Source organism: Sapajus apella, unplaced genomic scaffold (genome assembly GCF_009761245.1).
Source record: "Sapajus apella isolate SASKATOON/1434 unplaced genomic scaffold, GSC_monkey_1.0 scaffold1, whole genome shotgun sequence".
Lineage (NCBI taxonomy): Eukaryota > Metazoa > Chordata > Mammalia > Primates > Cebidae > Sapajus > Sapajus apella.
In genome coordinates, this window is record NW_022436941.1 from 13,485,684 (window position 1) to 13,508,847 (window position 23,164).

The following is a 23,164-nucleotide window of genomic DNA, read 5'->3' on the forward strand; positions in this document are numbered from 1 at the left end:
CATTACCTAGTTCGGCCAAGACCTAGAAAAGGAGGACAGTTCATATTAAATTAACGAAAGAATGGATCCACGCAGAGGGCTTAAAATGGCTCAGACTCCACAGCCTCAAAACGTTGGCTCTGCACCTGAGGCTCGTTATTAAATGGTTTCCAAACATGCGTGATCACTTTTGCATGTTTTGTTTTTTCAGTTTGGCCTTGGTTTGTGTGTCACTTTTCATGAGTAAACGTTCAGGCGCGGCAACTCTTGAGAGCGTTGACGAGACCAGATCCGAGGGAGCCCAGCCGGCAGCGCTGCTGCAGTGGGGCGGAAGTGCGCGGGCGCGGGGCCGGCCCCGGGCGGGTGCGGGCGGAAGTGCCCAGCGCGGGGCGGAAGCGGAGATGTTGGCGGCGTGAGGCTCAGGTGGGTGCCCCTACCCCCGTGCCGAGGGTGGGCGCTCGCGGCTCTTCGGCTCTGAGCCGGCGCGCAGGCTGGCTGGGGTTCGCAGTGCCGCATGCTGCCAATTTTCATTGTCGTTAGAGGGAATTTAATTAAACCGGGAGCCATAAATCCATGAACCACCGGGGGGAGATTATAAACGCGTGTGCGTATGTCTGTGGTGGCGCTCTGGGAAGTAAATAAATGACGGGCGGGAAAAGGAAGCTTTTTTTAAGAGAAAGCAGAAAATATCTCAACTTCATACTTCTTCCAGTGATTCACAGATGCCCCGTCCCGGGTTTAATTGAATTCTATGAAGTGGTAGTGTATTCACACTTGGGAGCCTGCTGAGCTGACTGCCTTTTTAAATAAATATTTTTGAGCAGCCATGTTGACCTTTAATTGGGGTGAAGAGGTTGAAAGTTGCAGCAGGGAACATTGTGAGTACAGGGGCTCTCTGGATCAGCTGTCTGGATCTCTCTCAGCCCTGTTGGGCAAAAGCAGCCCTCTGGGTACTGAACAATGAGAGAATAAATCAGAGACTGTACATTCTCGACAAATACTTCTCACAAATAGCAGCTCATACAGTTTTTTAATAAGTCCAAGGATAGAAAAGTCTCCACTAAAATGTCATTGTGAATTAGGCTTGTAACTGTTTCTAAGGCTGTGTTTAACAAGGAGTGTTTTGCTTGGGTGATCTTTATTCTTGTTTATTAGTAAATAGTGTGTATGTGACACATTATATTTTAAAGTGCCCTTTAAAAAAAAATCCATAATATGGCCTTAGCTTGACCCCAAGGTTCTCAGTTCCTCAAGGACAGGGATGGTGTCTAAGATCTGTTATATCCCAATACTTTATAGCACATTTCCCAGCATTAGCATACATTTCCTTGTTTCAGCAGCCACTAGAGCTGTGCCTTGGTATGTAAAACGCTGAGCAGTTGAGGTGCTTATTAAAGGCCACAGTCTCCTCATTCAGTCATATTCTGAGGACTAGCTTATAAAAATACATGTGAAACTCTCTACTAATATTTGGAGCTCTGTACATTGAGGTGCATTATAGGTAAATAGCAGAAAGATTTAAAACACTGGGAAAAAAGACATACCCTGGAAATATGTTGGGTGATTATGGTAATACTGGCGCAAAGCAGAACTAATCATGGTTCTATGTGAAATATTGTAGCCCAATAACCTGGGTCCTGCTCTGCTGAGCACTCGCCTGGCACCAGAAAGGCCCTGTTTTGAAAATTAACATTGGTGGGTCTTGTGCTTTACACAGGCAGGATCCCCAGATTGTCTTTCTTCCCTGCTGCTGTGGCAACAGTAGCCATATGCCAAGGAAGGATCAGTATTTTTTTTGTCTCCTTCATCAGAGAAATATGTGGCTGTGTGGTTTTTTTTTAGATGGACTGTTGGCAGGTAAGTAATAGAAATGAGGATTTTTCCAACTTGGGAGTTTATTAGACTGTGTTTCTCTTTTGTTCTAGATGCCTGGCTCTAAAGTACCCAGAGGCACTGTGAGTGCCTAAAAAATAGGTTATTTTTTAATTATTAAAGCTTTTGTGCTTTATAACTTATATATACTCTGGCTGGCTGACGTATTCAGTTACTCTAACGCTAGGGCTTGGGGTTTCAAACATAGCAGGACCTTGAGGTGATCTGGTACAAGTAGTGAGGTGTTTTTATGTTCCTTATTCAAATCTAATTTTTGCCACTGCTTTATTCAAGGACTGTACGTCAGAGGAAGCCAAAAGCCAGCTGGGATAGTTCCTGAATACAGTCTTAATCTTGTTTGCAATTATTTCGAAGGGGAGAAATAATCTGGATCAGGTATGTGTAGCTACACAGCAGGGACTAGGTGAGCTTCCTCTGTCCTTCCTCCAGTATTGCATAACAAATTTTAGGAACAAAATCATTTGGGGAAGAATATGCAAAATAAAAAGTTTTGGCTAAGTTTAGCATAGATATGAGTTTACATCCCTAACTCCCCATCCCAGTACAGCTACAGAGAACAGGGAACATGAAAATGTTGCTCTCTTTTTTATTTCAATCCTTACCAAAGTTAAAGTTTCTAGAGATGGAGGCAAATTCAAAGTACCTACTGTTTTTAGAAAGTATCTGTCTTCAAGGATTTCAGACCATTTCACCACTAATATCTAGTAACAGCCTTTTTACTGTTACAAGCTTCATCACTGTGGTATTGTGTTATTTGTCAGTCTTTCTACTACTCAAGGCGTGAGTTCCTTAAGGGCAGGGACCATATAGTAATCACTTTTATATTTCTAATACATGGCACAGCACATGGCACATTGCAAATGCTCAGTAAAGGCTATAGAAATAAAAAGATAGTGTCCCTGAAGGGAGATTGGATCTATAAAGGGTATAAAACATTGGGAATGTAACAAGATAGAGAAAAGAACATAAAACAGTAACCTCCTTTCAGGCTGTAACTAGAGACAGAAGTAATGCTTTAATAAACAGCTTGGAGCAGAGAAGAGTATATTTGGGAATCCATTAGATGTTCGTCAAACTGCCTTCCAAGGAGATCTGACCTGGTCAGTTTTGGGTCCTTTGTTGTGTTGAGTAGAATATGCAAGCTAAAAGCCTCCACCAACCCTGTCTCCACACTGTCTCCAGCCTGCCATGCAACGCCTCACCCAAACACCTGTTAGCAAATGTTTGAAGAGTATCTGCTTGAAAGTGTGCCAAATTATTAGCTTACATAGGGCACCAGTATCTTGGTTTGGTCTTGCCTTAAGGATAGAGAACCTCTGTAGTATCACTATCTTAAGTCTGGTCACTATTTTAAGTCTAGGTTACCCAAATAATATTGAAGGAAATCCACACTTGTCTTTTCTACTTTACTAACAACATTTCAAAGGAGTTCAAAGTTGACAGCTTTTTGTGTTGTTAATAGGACAGTGGTGGTATATGTTGCTACCTTCTGTTGCCAATGGGATTGCAGCAGAAATCACACTGTTACAACTGGAAACAAATGAATTTCCTCTCATTGTTCCAGTGCTTTTTCATGTTAATCATGAAATAGTAGGGAAATGATTTTTAGTTTAGTCAGGAGGAAAGGACATGACGTTGAATTATTTGATTTTTTTTTTAACTCTTTGCTTCGTAAAACACATAGTCCTTCTACCCAGTGAAGAGAAATGATACTATTGTTTAATAGAATCATTAAACCCAGGACATTAACCTGGGGAAAAAAGATCTAAATTCAGCCCTTTCTCCAGGTTCAAAAATGAAATAAATGTGAATCTTTTTGGATTTAGAGAACAGAGCCTCATTTTTATGGTAAAAGAATTATATTGTCTGAAACTGAGACTTTCCTCATTCTCTCCATCCTTAAATTAAGCCTTATACAAGATGAAGTGTCTGTTAATTGGCATATTCTGAGGAATAATATGAAAAGTGTTTTGAGATTTCTTTGGAAGAAAGAGTGTTAAACTTGGAGATCCCTTCTAGTTCTGAAATTTTGTGTTGATCTCATTATACACAAAAATATGCCATTATTCCAGGAGAAAATATAGAGAAATGAACTAAAAAATATAGTGTGAAAAACTTAAGCATTCGTTTCCTTATACATAAAGCAAGGGGAATCTCCAAAGTCATTTCCAGTTCTAAAACATTAAAAAACTCTATCAATGATAGCTGTTAAAAAACAGACTAGGACTCAGAAGATTGTAGAATCTCACGTAACTGAGGAAGGCCACAGCCTAATGTCAAGAGTAGCTGGCTCCCAACTTTCAGATTGAACTTTGTATTTCTACAGGCCTAGGTCTCACTGTTATCACAAGTCCAGAGAAATGGTAGATTTAGCAACTCAAATGTCCAAAGTCATTTGCTACAAAATGGCTAGCAATGAATGAAACATCTTTTAGGTTTTGTGGGAGCATAAAGATAACTTCATCTCTTTGACAAGATAAATTGAAAATGGGTGGAATTTTAGGAATAAAGAGAAGACATTGCCTGGGTGGATGGTTTTTGAATTGCAAACAATTGTTTTTGGAAATGGGATTATGTGCTTTTTAAATAGCGGGGGAACTTGCATTACTAGCTGGGTACAATAAGACTAAGATGTCTAATGAAATTGCCTTCTTTCTAGGTCAGTATTAAGTATAAGAGATATCTTCAAAGGGAATGGATCATGTTGGTTAAGAAGGATAATGTGGAAAGGAGTCTGCATAATTCCTTATATACTTTGTTCCCATCCCTTGAACTAGAATGATTTTGCCCTCATCTTAATGCTGTCTTTATGGAATGAAGGAATTTTCAAATTGGTTTTTAAACTCTATTAAGCCCTCATGTATGATATAACCCAACCACATTATTCAGGCTGTCTTGGCTTTCAGGAACAGCTTTGCAGCCATTATGTCATAATTGAACTGAACATTCTTGCACACTCTGAATTTGGAATATGCTGCTCTGGCTCCAGGCCAGTTGCTGAGTCAGTATCTTTGGGGTTGAGTGTGGAGGGGAGGGGTATAGTGTGTACAAACCCCATTGTGTTATCAGGAATTAGTCCAGAATTCCTTTTGGACTTCCCTTGGGAACTAGAGGGGGTATATGGTAAGCATACATCACTGTTCTTGATTAATATCATTATTTTACTTTCTTAGCTGAGTGTTTGGAAACTCTTCCCTCACATTGTCATGTACACATCTGCCATTACTGAGTAGACTCCTCTGAAGCAATGATCTAGAAAGTGTGACTGCTAAGATCTAAAGAATCTAAAACGAACTCTTGCTTACACTGAAGACTTCTCTCTCCTTCCTCTTTGCATTTGTCAGCTTGCCATGGCTGAGGCAAAGACAGCAGTGCTTCTGGATGGGAAAGAGAATGCCAAGATGAAAAGGATCTTTCATTTAAAATAATCTTTAAAATGTGTTTAATAGTAAGAAAGAGAAATTCATTATTTTTTCTTTGTAGGAGGAGTTCCATCTTGGATGCTTAGACAGTTGCAAGACGAGTGCCCTAGTGTCACCTTCCCCATTTCCCAACTTGGTTCTTTTTGACACCAACACTTCCCAGTTAAGACTGAGGAGTGAGAAAAGAGAGTTTGCAGTGAGCAAATACCTTTCTACTTCTGCCTGAATCTATAAGTGAATTTGAGTCCTCTTTAAGGGGCTGTTTTAGGCTCCTACAGGTAAAAACTACTTTGGATTTTTTAATTCAAGGCCTTATTTGGTCATAGGCTATTCCCATAGCATTTGTTTAGCATATGATTTTCCCTTCTCTGATCATAAGAATGCTTGAGGCCCAAGGCCCCAGGCATGGTTCCTCTGGGTTTCTAAAATGAGAGAATGGGACAAGTGGTAGCATTTCCATTTAATTGTGGTTGAAACTGAGGCTTTAAGAGATGAGGATTTTCCTTTCTCTTTGGAGTTTATGTTGAATTCGGGGAATTCAAACATGCTGAATTTCAGCAGAAACTCTATGTGAAGAATAACTTCAAAGCTCAAAATGAAGAATTATACAATTTATGCTTAATTCCCCTGACTGATTAGTTAGTAGGAGCTGTGTTGGTTTAAATTTATTTTGACCTCTCTAGACAATTTACTCAGAACAACTTGGAACAAGTTTTGTCTTTAAAGACTATCAATAAAATCCACTTTTACAATTACTGAGGCAGCTTCTTTTTTGACGTACATTAATTGAGGACATCCTTGGTAAAATAATAATGATACTGAATTGTCCCTCTTTGAGAAATAAAGACAAATATTAGGGAAAAAGAAACTGGAAGGGAACTGGCCTTTGCTTAAAACCCACCAAGGGGAAACCTTGATTTATCAAAATCTAAATTTCACTACCTTAACAATTTTGTGAAGGCTGGGTAAGTTTAAGCCAATACCTGGCATCAAGGCATTTGCTAGTCAGTTTTACCTAGGCTTAGTGACATCCTTAGGTGCAGATAAATATGTTGAATCTTTAAACAGTTATATCTTAGAAATTCCTGTTTAAGTAATATTCATGAGAAAACTTTCAGTTGTTTCTATTTGATTTTTTTTTCAGTTTTGCAATTCCCTATTTCTGAGACTGCTGTTACTAGAGATTTAAATCTTTCATTTGAGGCCAGTAAAAACACATGTCAGTTAATAGAATCATGATTATTAACAATGATCTCTTACTTTTAGTATTATTTAGTAATCCGTACTTAAGCTTTACTCTTCTATTCTGCTTTATAACTTACACAGAGATTTTTACCTTGATCATCTCTCTTTAAGATACCCAGTCAACTTTTGCCTTCACTTTTCCCACCTTCCCCACTCCTCACCAGAAATACCTCCCTTTAGTTAAGATGTTAAATTGGGTAAGAACCACAAGGTAGTTCATTTTAGGCATAGGCATTGGTTGAAAGATTTCATTCCTTTGAAGCAGTATTAGATGAATTTCTTCTGATTTGTGGGAGATTGTTTCACTGTCCCTGTTGTAGTCAAGCCCTCATCAGTCTCCTTGACAATGGACAGTTCTCTCATTCTGGAAACACTTTCTCATTGACTTCTGTGATGACACACTTTTCAGGTTTTCCTCCTACCTCACCAGCTGTTCTGTCTGCCTCCTTTGCTGGTTCCTCTCGATCCAACCTCTAAATGTTGGATTGCCTCAGAGATCTATCCTGGGCCCTCTTTTTTTTTCTGTACAATTTTAGATGATTTCACCTAGTTCCGTGCTATAAATATAATCCTTAAACTGATGTACACTCAAGTCTTTATCTTTAGTCCAGATTTTTTTCAAACCTGTGTATGTCAAACCTGTGTATGTCATTCTCTCTGTGATTTCTAACATGCCCCCAACCGAGCTCTTGGTCTGACATATTCTTCAATCTATTCTTGGTTCAGTTTTTCTAATTTTAGTAATGGGCACTACCAGCCACCTAGAGGCTCAGAACCAAAACTGAAATTGTCCTTACTGCCCTCTTTTATTTAATTCATCATGTCCAATTCATTGGCAAGTCCTGTTGGCTCTGTTTCTGCTCTAGTCCATACCATCCTTTCTCATCCAAACCACGGCAGCCTCTTACCTGTGTCCCTGCTTCACTCTTGCCCTCCAACAATCTGTTCTTCACACAGCAGCTAAAGTTACCTTTTAAAAATGTATATGAGATCCTGTCATTTCCCTCCTCTAAATCTAATTGTACTTAGAATAAAGTCTCAATTCTTTTTTTGTTTTTTGTTTTTTTTGAAACAGAGTCTCGTTCCGTTGCCCAGGCTGGAGTGCAATGATGTGATCTTGGCTCGCTGCAACCTCTGTCTCCTGGGTTCAAGCAATTCTCCTACATTGGCTTCCCGAGTAGCTGGGATTACAGGCAACTGCCACCATGCCCAGCTAATCTTTGCTTTTTTAGTAGAGACAGAATTTCACCATGTTGGTCTCAAACTCCTGACCTCAAGTGAGCCGCCTGCCTCAGCCTCCCAAAGTACTGGGATTACAAGTGTGAGTCACCGCGCCCAGCCCTCAATTCTTTAACATAATCTGCAAGGCCTACGTGATCTGACCCCTGCTGACTGTGCGTTAGTCTCATGTCCTGATTGTATTCCCTATTCCTCGGTGTACTCTGCTTAAGCCATACGTCTTTTCTGTTTCAGTAAATAATTTGTCCTCACTTAAGGGCCTTTGCATTTACTGCTTCCTCTCCCAGTGCAAACAACACTTGCTCAGAGAATACCTTAATTAAAGAACCTGCCTCAGTCAGCATCACATCACTCTGCTACTTTCTCTCCCCTGTATGTATCACCATCTCATATGGCTTGACATTAAAGAGTCTTTTCACCAGAACATGGACCCAGTGAGGGCAACATACCTTACTTTCTTGTTCATCACCATACCCTAGCACCTACAATAGTATCTGATACATGAAAAATATTAGATAATTGTTGAATAAATAAATGACTCACATCTAGATTTTCGTAACTGATTTCTCTTTCCCATCTTCATTCTCCTTTTCTTGACAGTCTTTTCTGCATGCTACTGCCAGATTAATCTTCCAAAACACCAATTTTATCACGTCTCATTCAGAACCCTTCAGTGGCTCCCAAGACATACACAACACATCACACATTGCTTACCCACCATTAAAACTCCTCCACAGCCTCATCCTAGTCCACTTTCCAAAGCTTATTTTCCACTATTATTCAGCAGAAGTCTCTTTACCCTGTTCAAGGTTTCCCCCATCAAATAGCCATGGCATTCCTACCTCCAATAGCTTTGTGTCTAACCCTGAATTGGGAAAGGTTTCCCTTTTTTCTATATATCCAAATCCTAAATGAAATGATTTAAGATATTTCTCTTGTGAAGCCACCTCCAATCTTAGCCTATAGTACTCTTCTTTCCCATTCTCTTATGACATTTGAATTATAGGGCTCTGTTGTAGTATTTCCTGTATTTCTAATTTACCTGCATATATACATGTCTTATCTTCCGACCAAATTTTTTAGCTCTTCATGGGTTGAGATCAACTCTTATTCATTTTTAACCCATCTTTCCATCTGCACTGTGGAACTAATGAATGAATGATATCAGTGGTTCACTAATTACTGTGACGCCTGACATAATTTTATTGTTTTAGTTAAGAATTCAACACCTTTCTCCTGAATCTGTATAACTGAAATACATCTTGTTATTCTTGTTACTTGTATTAAACATGTGGAGTTGATTACTCCATCTGAGAGCTTTATTTAGAGGGGAAAAAATGAGCTAAACACCAGGCAGGATGAAAAAAAATTAATGGTTTAAAGTTACTGAGAACTAGAAGGGTGAAGGGGAGTGCATCTACTAAGTGAAAGATATGTAAATGCTGTATACCTTCAGTGAAATTGTAATCTTAGGCAAGACCCACACTTCAAAATAGCTAAAGAATGTTTTCACAGAGCAGTGTATTGAATACAAATTAATGTAGCACCCACTGAGTGGAAGCAGTGGAATAGAGACATCCAGATACTTGGAAATTGTCATGGTAATAATTTGAAGGGAAATAAAGAGTTTTTGTCCCAGGCACTCATGTGACCAGTACTTTCTGGAGACTGACTCTCTGTTGGCTTCTCTCATCCCTGTTTGGCAAGCCTGTTGACAGTAAAATCTGGAAGTAGAAGCTGCATAGAGGGAGTGGTAAGAGGAGCTGCTTCTCGGTCCCAGGGCTGGGCCATAATGTTGGCCTATTCATAGTTTAATGTGTTGTGTGGAAACAAATCTGCAGTCCAAACTGTGTAGTCAGAACGAAGCTGAGCATGACACCATATCCAGCCGGGCCCACAGGTGGGTGGTTAGCTCAGGATCTTTGTTGCAACATTTTGTTTGAGTTGGCTCCACCTCCTTAACACTTCCCCCTGGCCAGGTACCCTGACTGCTAAAACAGAGACACTAGAAAAGCACCTGTGATCTCACCTATGCCAGTGAATTAGACTGCACTCCAGGTCGGGCCTCCTACCCCCACTGACTCCCTCTTTCTGTTCCAAAGCCTCATTTTCCCTCTGTGTAACCCCTTGGAATTGACACATCAAAGTATTTACTCAATTTTCAGTTTTGGTTTTGTCCCTATATGGTGCCTCTTCTTGTCACTTGTGGCTTCACAAGGGTCATTTTCTCTCTTGCCTTTGCACCCAAAGTCCCAGGATCCCAGGCTAGGTCCCTACTTGTTTGGGAGAGTGGGAGGTTTGGACACAGCTGACTGACCAAAAGCATAGAGGCACACTGGGGAGGCATCAGTTGTCCCTGTTTCGCTGGATTAGGTAGAGCCCAGTGACCCAGATGAGTCCCCTAAGAGCAACCTCACCTCATTACATAAACTTCCAGTAATCTAAAATAATGGTTTTGTTCCCAAAAGAGAGTGTGTGTGTGTGCAGTGGGGGTATGTGTGTGCATGTTTCTAGTCATTTGGGTAAAAATAGGAATGTTACACTTAGATGGTAATAAATGTGAAGCAGAGCACTTAACTTCTCACATGGCACAAATGGCTGAACAGAAGCCCTGAGTCGTCTTTATGGAACATAGGTTCAGTGAGAGCTACAATAATAGTGTTTAGTTAACATCAGCTCAGAATTAAATTTACATTATACTCTTGTGAAGAAGCTCCAACATTATCTGTTAAATAACCAAGGCAGTACCTGGCTGATGTAGACTTTTTGATTTTGCACGTGAACTAACACTGCAGCTTACTGATGAGGGATCACATGAGCTTGAAAATTTGGTGTGCCAAAGGATTCTTTGTATGAATAAAAATTCTGGTCAGTGAAGGTCAGTTTCTCTACTCAAGCGAGAATTATGTTGTTTCCCTTCTAATCGAACACACACAGTGTTTGAAGAATCCAGGAGCTCTGTACAAGTAATGTGCAGCCATAGCCTGGGCAGCTCCTTATGCAAGAAATGAATAATCTTTAATGAAGACTCAAACGACCCTGGCTTCTTTCTGCACTGTAATCAGTTGCCTTAATGGTGTGCCCTTCGGTGCTTTGCAGGGAAAATACTTAAAAGTTATTTTTCTTACCTTGCTTCAAGGAGGGCTGAATTGGTCCGGTCAGTCCTCCTCCCATGTTGTGTTTGACTCTGTCGTAAAGACCACTGAAGTCAGCCTCAGTTTTATTGAAAGGCCAGCATTCCCTTTCTCTTTCAGGGTGATCTGTGCCTGTAAGGGACACTGAACTTGAAACAGCAGGAGTCACCATCTTTATTGTTAGGCTGTGGAATTTGTTTTAAGCACATTCTAAATCCAGTCTTATGCCTTTTGCTTTTTTTTTATTTTAGTCTGTGACAAAGGTGACCCAATTGTGCCTCTTTGATATTATGAACACAGCTCTTTTTGCTCATATCATAGAAGCATATAACAAAATATGAAGGATAAAATCATGTCTGTGTGTGTAGTAAGGACACATTTCTTGACTAAATTGAATGACATAATCAAAAAAGTGTCCTCTCATAGTCATGAGCTAACAGGCAGAGACCACGTTTCAGGATATTTTTTATAGTGCTGAGATACTGTTCAAAAATAATAGAACTAATGAAAATGTCACATTGACAGAGTAGCCCATATTAAGATTTTACTTCAAGAAGACATGATTCAGTGAATGTGACATTGACAGCAATGGTGTTAGGGTTTACAGAGTTAGTAAAACGTTCTAAGAAGAATATTATAGAGTTCCCACTGAAGTATATCATTTTTTATTTTATATTTTTCTTTTCTAAGATCAAGCAAACATCAGGAATTAAGAAATTTTAGCATATTATCTGCCTCGAAGAGGTATGGGGAGCATTTTCTTTCTATCAGACTCTAATATAATTTTATAATACAGTGCTTCCAAAGAAGTAAGTTAATTTAACAATATGATAAAATATGCATACCTTTGAGTATTTAAAAATATGCAGGTAGTAACATTGTATAATATGGATGCATTTCTCACTAAACAGATGTGCTATGTTTAAGCAATTTACAATGTGTAAAAAAGTAGAAATGGAAAATAATAGTGGAAAAGAAAGCTAGTTACAAACAGAATAGTTGTAGCATCACTGAAGGCTTTACTTAGCTCTGTGGGTTGGTTGAACAAATACTCCAGCAAGTCTGGAATGAATAGCAACTCTGCTTACTATGACAGCTTTTATTTGTCTTGGGTGCAACCAAGACCACATGCCGTGTTTTGTCATGTTGGAAGTACTGAACCAGATTTCCATTGTGAGTTTAAATTTTTTTAAAAAGCTTTAACACATCAGTTTCAACTTAGGCAGGTAAAAGCAATATTTTCCTTATCAGCCAGATATCAATAAATCTTAAACCCTTCACCAAAAGCATGTAGCTGCAGTTCACTGCCCTGGTTGCAGTCAGGTCACCACCACAGATGGCCTAATCCTGCTCATTTCCAGGGACCTTCAATAAGGCTAATTTTTCTCTAATAAAGCTAATTTTTCTGCCTTTAATAAAGCTAAGTTTTAATTTTCTTTCTCCTAGAAGAGTGTGTCACCATTAGCATAGAGACTTTCCAAATCCCGTGATGTGTAAGTTTCTACCTAGAGCAAGCATGACTAACAATTCTGTACCTCCTCCCCACTTTTATAGCCTGTGGAGACAAAGCTGTGTTTAGAAGGTATGTCTTCAGCTACATGTACCTATTGGAAAATTGTTCATCCTGCTGAATTTATAGAAATATGTATATACCAGTGATTAACACTTTGTTGAGAGTAGCAGAGAATATTATGAAATTGTTTAGATCCACTTTCTACCTTGGAATAACTGGATAACAGATCCTTGCAAAATTCTTACCATATCCCTTTTTTATTCATTTATCAGGATCATTTAATTGGGAGAGAGATCCAAGTAGACATGGAAGAGTAAGGGCTGAAGAGTAAGGGAATGATCATTGTTTTATTGGATCAGTATCCAATCTTTTTGTCCAGTGGTCTTTAATCTAGTGTGATACAGGCTGGTGGTTTTCTCTAAAGTCATATCATTTTGTTTGAAATGAATTTAAGGCTAATCTTACACTGAGGAGCCTGCTTGACAGTGAAGATTAGCATTTGATTAATATAGTCGTGCTCTGTGGAGCAGAGGAGGGCAAGATTTGAGGTGGTGGTGAAGGGGTTAGAACCAGCTGCAGTACCCCAGCCCAAAATTTTGTGGGTACCCTGAGGAACACTGATAATTAGTTATTATATATGATAGGCCCAAATAGTGACTGCTGTACATACTGAGTATCTAATCAGGGTTAGAGATGAGATTAAAGAAGGTGAGAAAAGCTCACTTCAGTGCTTTTAACATCCGAAGAAATGTTTTAGCACCTGTTGTGTGCCAGGTTAATTGTGGGTACTTGGAGATACTGGGGTGAACAAGTATCTGTTCTTATAGAACTTGCACTGTAGTGGAGAGGACATAAATAATTCTAGATAGTAAAGGGCAAATGAAAGCTACTGCAAGGTGTAAGGGCAGGGAGTGATGGGCTAACATTGGTAAGTTTGTCACTGTGACCTCTCCAAGTCGACAATATGAGGCCCAGGTCAAGTGAGAAGAGGCTACTTCAGAGCCTTTCATACAGAGGTAAAGCAAGTGCAAAACTGAGGAAGAAATGATATTGGGCATTCAAGGAACAAAAAGAGAAACTTTGCAGTTGCAACTTGCCAAGGCAAGGGAGGGGAAAGTGATAGATGAAGTTGCAGAGATACAGTAAAGCAAAGTTAAAAAATGGATGATCTCAGGAATTCGTTTATACACGGTACTGGGAATACTGATAAATGACAAAGCCAACAGTGCACATGTGTTTTTAAAGTGAAATTATAATATTTATATTTTTAAGGACAAAGCTGGAGACTCAGTAGAATAACTAGGAATAAACAGAATGATTGTAGCATCACAGAGGACTTATGTCTTATGTTGAGAAAAGTAGCAGGATGAGGAAGCCTCAAAGCCTAGTGTTTGAGATGCTGCAATCACCAAGCTGTTCTTATTGGAATATCTCCAGTAGAAACACTAGTATATTTGTGTATGAGGTTTTCAAAAGTTATGACAATCTTCTTTTAAAATACTGCTTAAGCAGTTGAGAAGATTTTTTTCTGACAAGGTAGCTCAGCCTGATTTTCTCCTGTATTTCCTCTAAGTACTCTATAGCTTTGTGTTTTCTTATGTCTCACAGTGGAGAAGCATAGGTCTCATAAGAGATAGTCTGAGCCTTTACCTGGGGATTTGTGCTGCTTATTCATTGTTTCTTTCTCTTTTTTCTTTTTTGTTTTTTTGAGATAAGGTCTCATGCCCATCGCCCAGGCTGGAGTGCTGTGGTCCAATCACAGCTCACTGCAGCCTCAACTCCCTGGGCTCAGGTGATTATCCCACCTCAGCCTCCTGAGTAGCTGGGACTACAGGTGTGCACCACCAGACCTAGCTAATTTTTTGTATTTTTAGTAGAGATGGAGTTTTGCCATGTTGCCCAGTCTGGTCTTGGACTCCTGGGTTCAAGTCATCCGCCCATTTTGGCCTCCCAAAGTGCTGGGAATTACAGGTGTGAGCCACAGCACCTGACCCTCATTGTTTTCTTTACCATGGCAGTGGCTAGATGTTATTGAATGCTTGCCAATATAATAAGCTGTCCATGTGAATTAACCATCTCAGGAAACCTCCACATCTTAGGGGATCATCAAGATGCTGGCAAAATCTGCACATGAAATTTTGTATTCAAATTAACAAACCCATGCAGTTTACTTATAGAAACCAAGTGATTAGGCACACAGCTAATTCATAACTAGGGATTTTTTTCTATTCTAAGTTATGTTTTGTTTGGAATACAGTGAATGTTGAGACATCAGAGAGGCTTGCCAAGTTTCTAGGTCTTTCCAACACTACTGGACTTGAAGAAACAATTCTGAAGCCTTCAGTTCCATCATAAGCTTGCAAATTGCTGTTCATATTGTAAGGAGCAAAGTCTAGGGCACATAAGTTAACTGCTTTATTTTTCTTTTGGCAGAATGAAGATGCTTTTGTTTCAAGGAAATAGCATGCAACTTGCCAGATCCTCCTTTGGACTCTTCTTGAGAAACTGCTCTGCCTCTAAGACAGCTCTGCCTGTGCTGACCTTATTCACAAAGGTACAAAGTGAAAAAGTAAAATTGTTGGGTAAAGAAAGTTGTACATTTAAGAAAAGCAGACAAAAATTGAAAGGAAAGACAATGGAATAAACTTTCTTCAGACCTGATCTTCAATTTTTCTATCAGCACACCAGCAGCAACTCTGTTTTCTACCCATGTACCTCATTATCTTCCAATTATCAGAGGGTAAATTAATGTATTTAATGGTCATCTGACTGCTGAAAAATAAGTTATAATATGATGTTTAAAAATGTATCATTTAGAAATACAATCAGTTATCTTTATTTGTGGTAGTTATGTTCTATAAAGTCATCATGAACACTGAATTAGTGAATATTGAACTATTGCCCCTAGGGGAAGTACACAGTTAGGTTCCTGTGAGTCTCTGGTCACAATGTTTTCGTTAGCCTACCAAATACAGAACCTTATTTTATGTGTGATTCTGTTTAAAGATTTGTTATTTATATATATGCATCTTGGAATACTATGTAGCCATAAAATAGATGAAATCATGTCCTTGCAGCAACATGGATGCAATTAGAGGCCATTATCCTAAGCAGATTAACACAGGAACAGACAACCAGATGCCACATGTTCTCACTTGTAAGTGGAAGCTAAACATTGAGTACACATGCACACAAAGAAGGGAATGATTAGACACCAGGGCCTACTTGAGGGCGGAGGGTGAAGATCAAAAAACTCAGTATCCAGTGTATGCTAACTACCTGGGTGACAAAATCATTTGTATACCAAACCCCAGTGTTATGCAATTTACCCATGTGACAAACCTGAACCTGCAATAAAAGTTGAAAAAAAATTTTTTTAATAAATATCTTATTTAATATATATTATTGATTCATTAACATTAAACTCACAGCCAGTAACACCTGTGTATAACTCATGCCTAAATGAAGCTTATTGAACACATGTATTTTCTCCATGAGGCACATCACAGTCTTCTTGTGCTTAGGAACACTAGCCAGCACTTCAGCACTATGCCTGGGGGCTTATTTAAACAGTGAAATCACCAATAAAAAGCACAGAAATGCAAAAAATCCTAACAATGTGCAGACCATGAAAAGGACGCTAGCTTACGTTTACAGTATGAAAGCTAGAACAAGAAAGCAGAGCATCACCTTGTTTGACCTCAGCTTTGAATAAGTGCTTTTTTTTTTTTTTCACCACTTGAAATAAGTGGTGAAATCTCTTACCACTCTATGCATGCACATGTCTGTGAATACCTGCAAAAGCGCTTCAAGTATTGATTTCGGGGTTGCAAAGAAGTTTTAGCAATTAGGCAAATTCATAAATTTGGAATCCATAAATAATAAGGACTGATTGTACTTGTTTTCTTATCCCTAACACTAGTTTTAAGCCATAAAGCTAGTTTTAAAATGTTTAAGAGCTTCGTCTCCCTGAAATTATAATACAGACGTTACTGATTTCTTTTTTTGCTAGTTAACATCACTGTGTATGATTTATCAAAAAAGAAATAAAGTGAAGGTTAATAGAAGTAACTTTGGTGAATAATACTGCAATTCAAACAAAAAAAATCTCTTTTCAATAGGTTTTTCAGATTTCAAGCATTTTAGCAATTTGGAAATATATGACAGTTGTCTAATAACAAAGTTTAATGAGTTTTTAAAAATGAATTCATTGATGAAAATATTTAATCTAAACTACTTTTTATATCGGTAAGTATATATTGCACTGTTGGACATTATGGAACCAAAAATACTTCATCATCTGAGAGTCTATGATGGGAAACTCATGTGTGAACCACAGAAATTAAATAATCCCTTAAGGCTGGTGTTGCTCACTAGGCCTAACAGTTCTGCACTGTTTTTCAGTTTGGGCCCCAGCTAATATAACCGAAAACATTTGTTAAAAACAAAACAAAACCCCACCACACCAATTTTCCATTCAGCTTAATATTTATACTTAATGTTTATTCTATACCATTAGGTACCATAAGAAGATGGCACTCCTACCTTTGGCAGCTTATAATCCAGTGAAGTAAATGCCTAAAAGTACAGTATCAGATCTCTGTCAATTATGAAAAATAGAAAGTATTTCCTAGAATGAGTTAAACAAAAAGATTTTGGAGTTGGTCTGGCTTCAGGAATAGCTTGAATTTGGAACTAAACATGTTACCAATCTCTTCAGCTTCGTGTCCTTGGGGCTAAATCCCCTCTGGTTCTCATGTGACATGGTTTGGCTCTGTGCCCCCACCCAAATCTCATTTTGTAGCTCCCATAATTCCCACAGGTTGTGGGAGGGCACTTGTGGGAGGTGATTGAATTATGGGGCAGGTCTTTCCTGTGATGTTCTTGTGATAGTGAATGGGTCCCACAAGATCTGATGGTTTTAAAAACGAGAGTTTCTCTGCAGAAGCTCTCTCTTTGCCTGAAATGGCAAGTGCCATGGAGAATCCTAGAGAAGGATAATGGTCCATTCTACTGTTTTGGTTCCTTATCCTTTTAAAATTTGATGAGCCTTTCCTCATAAAAATATATACCCATATTTTCAGGTATAATTTGCATAGACTTCTGTGGACCCCAGGTTTAAAAAACAAAACAAAACAAAAAACCCAGGAGGAAGTCAAATTGTCTCTATTTGCAGACGATATGATGGTATATTTAGAAGACCCCATTGTCTCAGCCCAAAATCTCCTGAAACTGATAAGCAACTTCAGCAAAGTCTCAGGATACAAAGTCAACGTGCAGAAATCACAAGCATTCTATACACAAATAACAGACTTAAAGAGAGCCAAAATCAAGAACAAGCTGCCATTCACAATTACTACAAAGAGAGTAAAATACCTAGGAATACAACTAACAAAAGATGTAAAGGACCTCTTCAAGGAGAACTACAAACCACTGCTCAATGAAATAAAAGAGGACACAAACAGATGGAGAAACATTCCATGCTCATGGTTAGGAAGAATCAATATCGTGAAAATGGCCGTACTGCCCAAAGTAATTTATAGATTCAATGCTATCCCCATCAAGCTACCTATGACCCTCTTCACAGAACTGGAAAAAACCACCTTAACCTTCATATGGAACCAAAAGAGAGCCCGCATAGCCAAGTCAATACTAAGCACAAAGAACAAAGCTGGAGGCATCACACTACCAGACTTCAAACTATACTACAAGTCTATAGTAATCAAAACAGCATGGTACTGGTACCAAAACAGAGATACAGACCAATGGAACAGAACAGAGGCCTCAGAGGCAATGCCACATATCTACAACTATCTGATCTCTGACAAACCTGATAAAAACAATGGGGAAAGGATTCTCTGTATAATAAATGGTGTTGGAATAACTGGCAAGTCATCTGCAGAAAGCAGAAATTGGACCCCTTTCTGACACCTTACACTAAAATTAACTACAGATGGATTAACAACTTAAACATAAGACCTAATACCATAAAAACCCTAGAAGAAAACCTAGGCAAAACCATTCAGGACATAGGCATAGGCAAGGACTTCATGACTAAAACACCAAAAGCATTGGCAACAAAAGCCAAAATAGACAAATGGGATCTAATTAAACTCCAGAGCTTCTGCACAGCAAAAGAAACAATCATTAAAGTAAACCGGCAACCAACAGAATGGGGAAAAAATTTTGAATTCTACCCATCTGACAAAGGGCTAATATCCAGAATCTACAAAGAACTAAAACAGATTTACAAGAAAAAAAGAAACAAACCCATTGAAAAGTGGGCAAAAGACATGAACAGACACTTTTAAAAAGAAGACATTTATGAGGCCAACGGACATATGAAAAAATGCTTATCATCACTGGTCATTAGAGAAATGCAAATCAAAACTACATTGAGATACCATCTCATGCCAATTAGAATGACGATCATTAAAAATCTGGAGACAACAGATGCTGGAGAGGATGTGGAGAAATAGGAACACTTTTACACTGTTGGTGGGAGTTTAAATTAGTTCAACTATTGTGGAAGACTGTGTGGCGATTCCTCAAGGACCTAGAAACAGAAATTCCATTTGACCCAGCAATCCCATTACTGGGTATATATCCAAAGGATTATAAATCATTCTGTTATAAAGACACATGCACACATATGTTCATTGCAGCACTGTTTACAATAGCAAAGACCTGGAACCAACCCAAATGCCCATCAGTGATACACTGGACAAGAAAAATGTGGCACATATACACTATGGAATACTATGCAGCCATAAAAAACGATGAGTTCGTGTCCTTTGTAGGAACATGGATGAACCTGGAAACCATCATTCTCAGCAAACTGACACAAGAACAGAAAAACAAATGCCGCACGTTCTCGCTCATAGGCGGGTGTTGAACAATGAGAACTCATGGACACAGGGAGGGGAGCATCACACACTGGGGTCTATTAGGAGGGAATAGGAGAAGGACAGCGTGGGGGTAGGGAGGTTGGGGAGGGATAACATGGGGAGAAATGCCAGATATAGGTGATGGGGGGATAGAGGCAGCAAACCACATTGCCATGTTTGTACCTATGCAACAGTCCTGCATGTTTTGCACATGTACCCCAGAACTTAAAGTGCAAAAAATTTAAAAATTAAAATATAACCCAGGCTATAGTCTTCTAAAATTTTTAATATAAAAGCAAAATTTTAGCAGATTTGGTACTTCTGTAATTTAGCATGTTCAAAGTTTGTTTTGCTTTTAAGATCCTGTGTTGACATTTTGAAACTTTCTCTGAAAATTTTAGGATGATTATCTTAAAACATTGCAAACTATCCATAATCTATGTATTACTAATGCAATAATAACTTGATAAGCCAATTCTCTGTCCTAGGAATTTAGGGCCGGAAAGACCCTTTAATAGTCTGAGTTCTTATTTCAAAACACGCTGTGAGTTAAGCTGGAGGAAGGGCCTCTCTTTTACATAATAGCTTCTCTCTTCCTGTCATGTTAAAAAGAAGTTTCTGTATAAGCATCAGTAAATTGGGGTCTCTTTTGAGCTCATGCAAGAGAACCTATAGCTAGTGCCTGTTCATCGAGTCAAGGACTGAGAAGCCTTTAAAATCTGCTGATGATCCGTAGTATTTTCAACAGACTTCTCTGTTAGATGGTTTATGAGTGCAAACGATGGACACTAAAAGTTGTTTGCTCTTTAGGTGGAGAATTTGTCCAGGAAACCTATTGTTGACACTTGTAATAAGAAAACAGGTGGTGCAGTAATCATCTGAAGTGTATAGAGAGATTTGTTTTCCATTTTAAAGATGAGGCAATTACTATCTAACGCTATCCTAATGGGTTTCTTTTGTGGACTGATTAGGAAAAACAGGCTGGCAAGGCTCAGTGCTTTTCAGTCAGAACAGACTTTAAGCCATCCTCGTGGCGTCAGCCAGGCCAACTGTATGAGGCCACAAAGGTGCACCTGACCTAGGAAGCACAAAGCCCTTAGATTAGTGAAAAAGAGAAATCATCTTAGATAGATCAGTGAAAAAGAGAAACCATCTAAGTGTATTATACATACACATAGATAAACGGCTTGATTTACGGAGAAAAATCGGAACAAAACAACCAAAAAATTGCAGAGAGCCTAAGAAATACTAGTCATTTATAAGATTCTATGGTAGTGTTTTACTTTGGAAAAACAGTATAACTAACCTGGTAGAAAACTATTCTTTAAAATAAGTATAATCTGCTTCTTGTGGGTTTTTTGTTTTGTTTTGTTTGTTTTTGTAAGGGCAAATGCCATTCTTTGGGTTTAATGGCTTGATCTTTTTTTCTTCCTGTAGGACCCATGCCCACTTTGTGATGAAGCCAAGGAAGCACTCAAGCCTTATAAACACAGGGTAATATCATACATTGTGGCTTTTATGTATATGGAATGCATATTGGATGTGGTATAAAGTGTCTGCCTGGATCCTTTCTTTAGGAAAAAAGATTAAATGATTTTTCATTTAAATTTTGTTTCTATTCTTCAGAGAGAGAGTTTAGTGCTTATTACCATAAAACTCATTACACCTAAGTGTTTTTCTCTGAGCAGGACTGGTTTTCTTACTCTGGCTCTTAATGAGTCAGAGTTAACTAGCAGGTGCAGTATTCGTGTTTTCTTTAAACTTTTGCCCGAATTCCTTTTGTCTTGTTTTGTAGTTTCCACAGATGTGTTTTCATGTAACACAGCATCACACCTTTCCAGTTCCTAAATCCAAAACATTTCTGTCCTGATTCTCAGTCAGCTTTTCAACTGGGACATGTTTTATTTCATTGGAACTCAGTACTGTCCTGATGCTGAATGTAACAAGGGTAACAGAGAAGCAGCAAGATCAGGAAGCAGAGAATATAATTAAACCAGTCAAGTTTTGGAAATTAGGGATATTATATCACTTTGGACCTAAAACAAACAAACAACTATAAGGAAAATGGCATTAGAAATGGTCTGGGGATCATTTTATCACTGCAGTTGTTCCATCACCCCATGGTCTCTACAGAGCTTTAGTCTGTCTCTGTTTTCAGTTTATTTTACAGGAGGTAAACATTACACTTCCAGAAAACTCTGCCTGGTATGAAAGGTATAAATTTGACATTCCTGTCTTTCACTTGAATGGCCAGTTTCTGATGATGCATCGAGTAAACACCTCAAAACTTGAAAAACAGCTCCTGAAACTTGAGGAGCAAAGTGCCGGAGGCTGACTAATGCCCTCATGATTTTCCACCTGCTCTTCCCATAGGCATCTTCCTAAGGAAATATTTGACCATGGCCTGATACTCCTTTTGTCACTTATACAGAGCCCTAAGGATGTTCTGAACTCAGTGGTGCCAAATAAATGTTGACATTCCTCTTTTGGTTGATGGAAGTATCAGTGTGGGAACTCTTTGCTTATTGGCATTTTGTAAAATAAGAGGAGCATATTGGCAGGGAGGGGGACGATGGAGGGAGGGAGAAGTCCATTTGTCTTATTTATGCTTTTCATATTAATAGAGAAGCACTTCATATTCACTAGACAATGCCGTTTATAGGAAGAAGGCTCTGCATTTCTGCTGCTGCCCCGGAGGGCTTAAGTTTTTAATGAAAGAATAAATGCTCTTCCACTCAGTAGATAAAGTGAAATGTGAATTGTTAATAACTGTGCATGGTCAATAAAAGGATGTTGTAAGGAATACATCTGCATGAAGCCTATTCAGTCGGATTTAATAATACCTGTTTAAAATTAGTTCATTTTTGTTGAGTAGAAGAGAATTATTATTCTAGCCAAAGAGGCATCATTTGAGAAAAACAAAAGAAAGACTTAAACCCTTAAAATGTATATTAAAATCTGAATATTCTCTACATAGTCATTGAATTGATTTGTAATATTTGAGGACTGGCTTTGATAGTTATTCAGTTACCATCGATTGAGTTAGTTAAACTTATTTTAAGACAATAGGTTTTTTAAAATCAGATTTCAATATCTTGGAAAAAATTCACTCCTAAATGTGTCATCTAAAGATAAGTACTCTTTGCCATTCTATGTAAAGAGTTAGAAATGTATTTGCATACCCTTATTTATATTTAGTCAGATTCAGCCAGTGTAGAAATGGATTCACTTGAAAAGAAAACTGCGTTTCCTCTTAAAATCTTACCACTGCAGTTGTATGTATAATGAAATTATTTTTTAAACTATTTGAATGAATTTGGATATTGTGAGTCACTAGATTTTAATTTGATCATTATGATTCAGTCTCAATATAGAATATTAGAGCTAGCTGACCTTAGACATTGTCTACTCCCACTCTCCCATTTTATATATGAGGAGGAATCTGAAATTCAGAGGTTATTAGGGACTTAACCCAATGTCACACAGCTAGTCAGCTGTCAGGCCAGGTCTTGCCCCACAGCCCCAGATTTCCAGTGCTCTGCGTACTCGTTGCAGGGGCTATTATCTCACATGCAGCATCCCCAAACATTCTGGATCCAACACAAATTTGGAAGCACCTTAAAAAACCTTTTAAGCTGAGTACAGCAGTACATGCCTATAGTCCCAGCTACTTGAGAAGATGAGGCAGAAGAGCCCTGGAGTTTGAGTCCAGCCTTGAAAATATAGTGAGACTGTGTGTCTTTAAAAAAAAAAGAAGAAGAAGAAGAAAATAAAATCTTAGCAATTAAATAGCAGTGTTTATAATTTACAAATTTCTGGAACATTCATTTGACATAAATATTGAACCCTGGG

General features: G+C 38.5%; 1 protein-coding gene across 3 annotated transcripts; it reads left to right on the forward strand.

Annotated features, from left to right (window-relative positions):
* Positions 1–316: 316 nt before the first annotated feature.
* LOC116540369 (glutaredoxin-like protein C5orf63 homolog) lies at positions 317–22,115 on the forward strand. Of its 3 annotated transcripts, none has more exons than XM_032263897.1 (5): positions 317–402; positions 2,146–2,275; positions 14,859–14,979; positions 20,750–20,806; positions 21,471–22,115. In XM_032263897.1, exons 2-5 carry the CDS (start codon positions 2,250–2,252, stop codon positions 21,645–21,647), a joined length of 381 nt encoding a protein of 126 aa, XP_032119788.1. In that variant the 5' UTR covers positions 317–402; positions 2,146–2,249; the 3' UTR covers positions 21,648–22,115. The 3 variants fall into 3 exon arrangements, with proteins under 3 accessions (XP_032119788.1, XP_032119843.1, XP_032119908.1); XM_032263952.1 differs by having other exon boundaries at positions 318–402; positions 2,146–2,247; XM_032264017.1 differs by lacking the exon at positions 2,146–2,275 and having other exon boundaries at positions 369–402.
* The last annotated feature ends 1,049 nt before the right edge of the window (positions 22,116–23,164 follow it).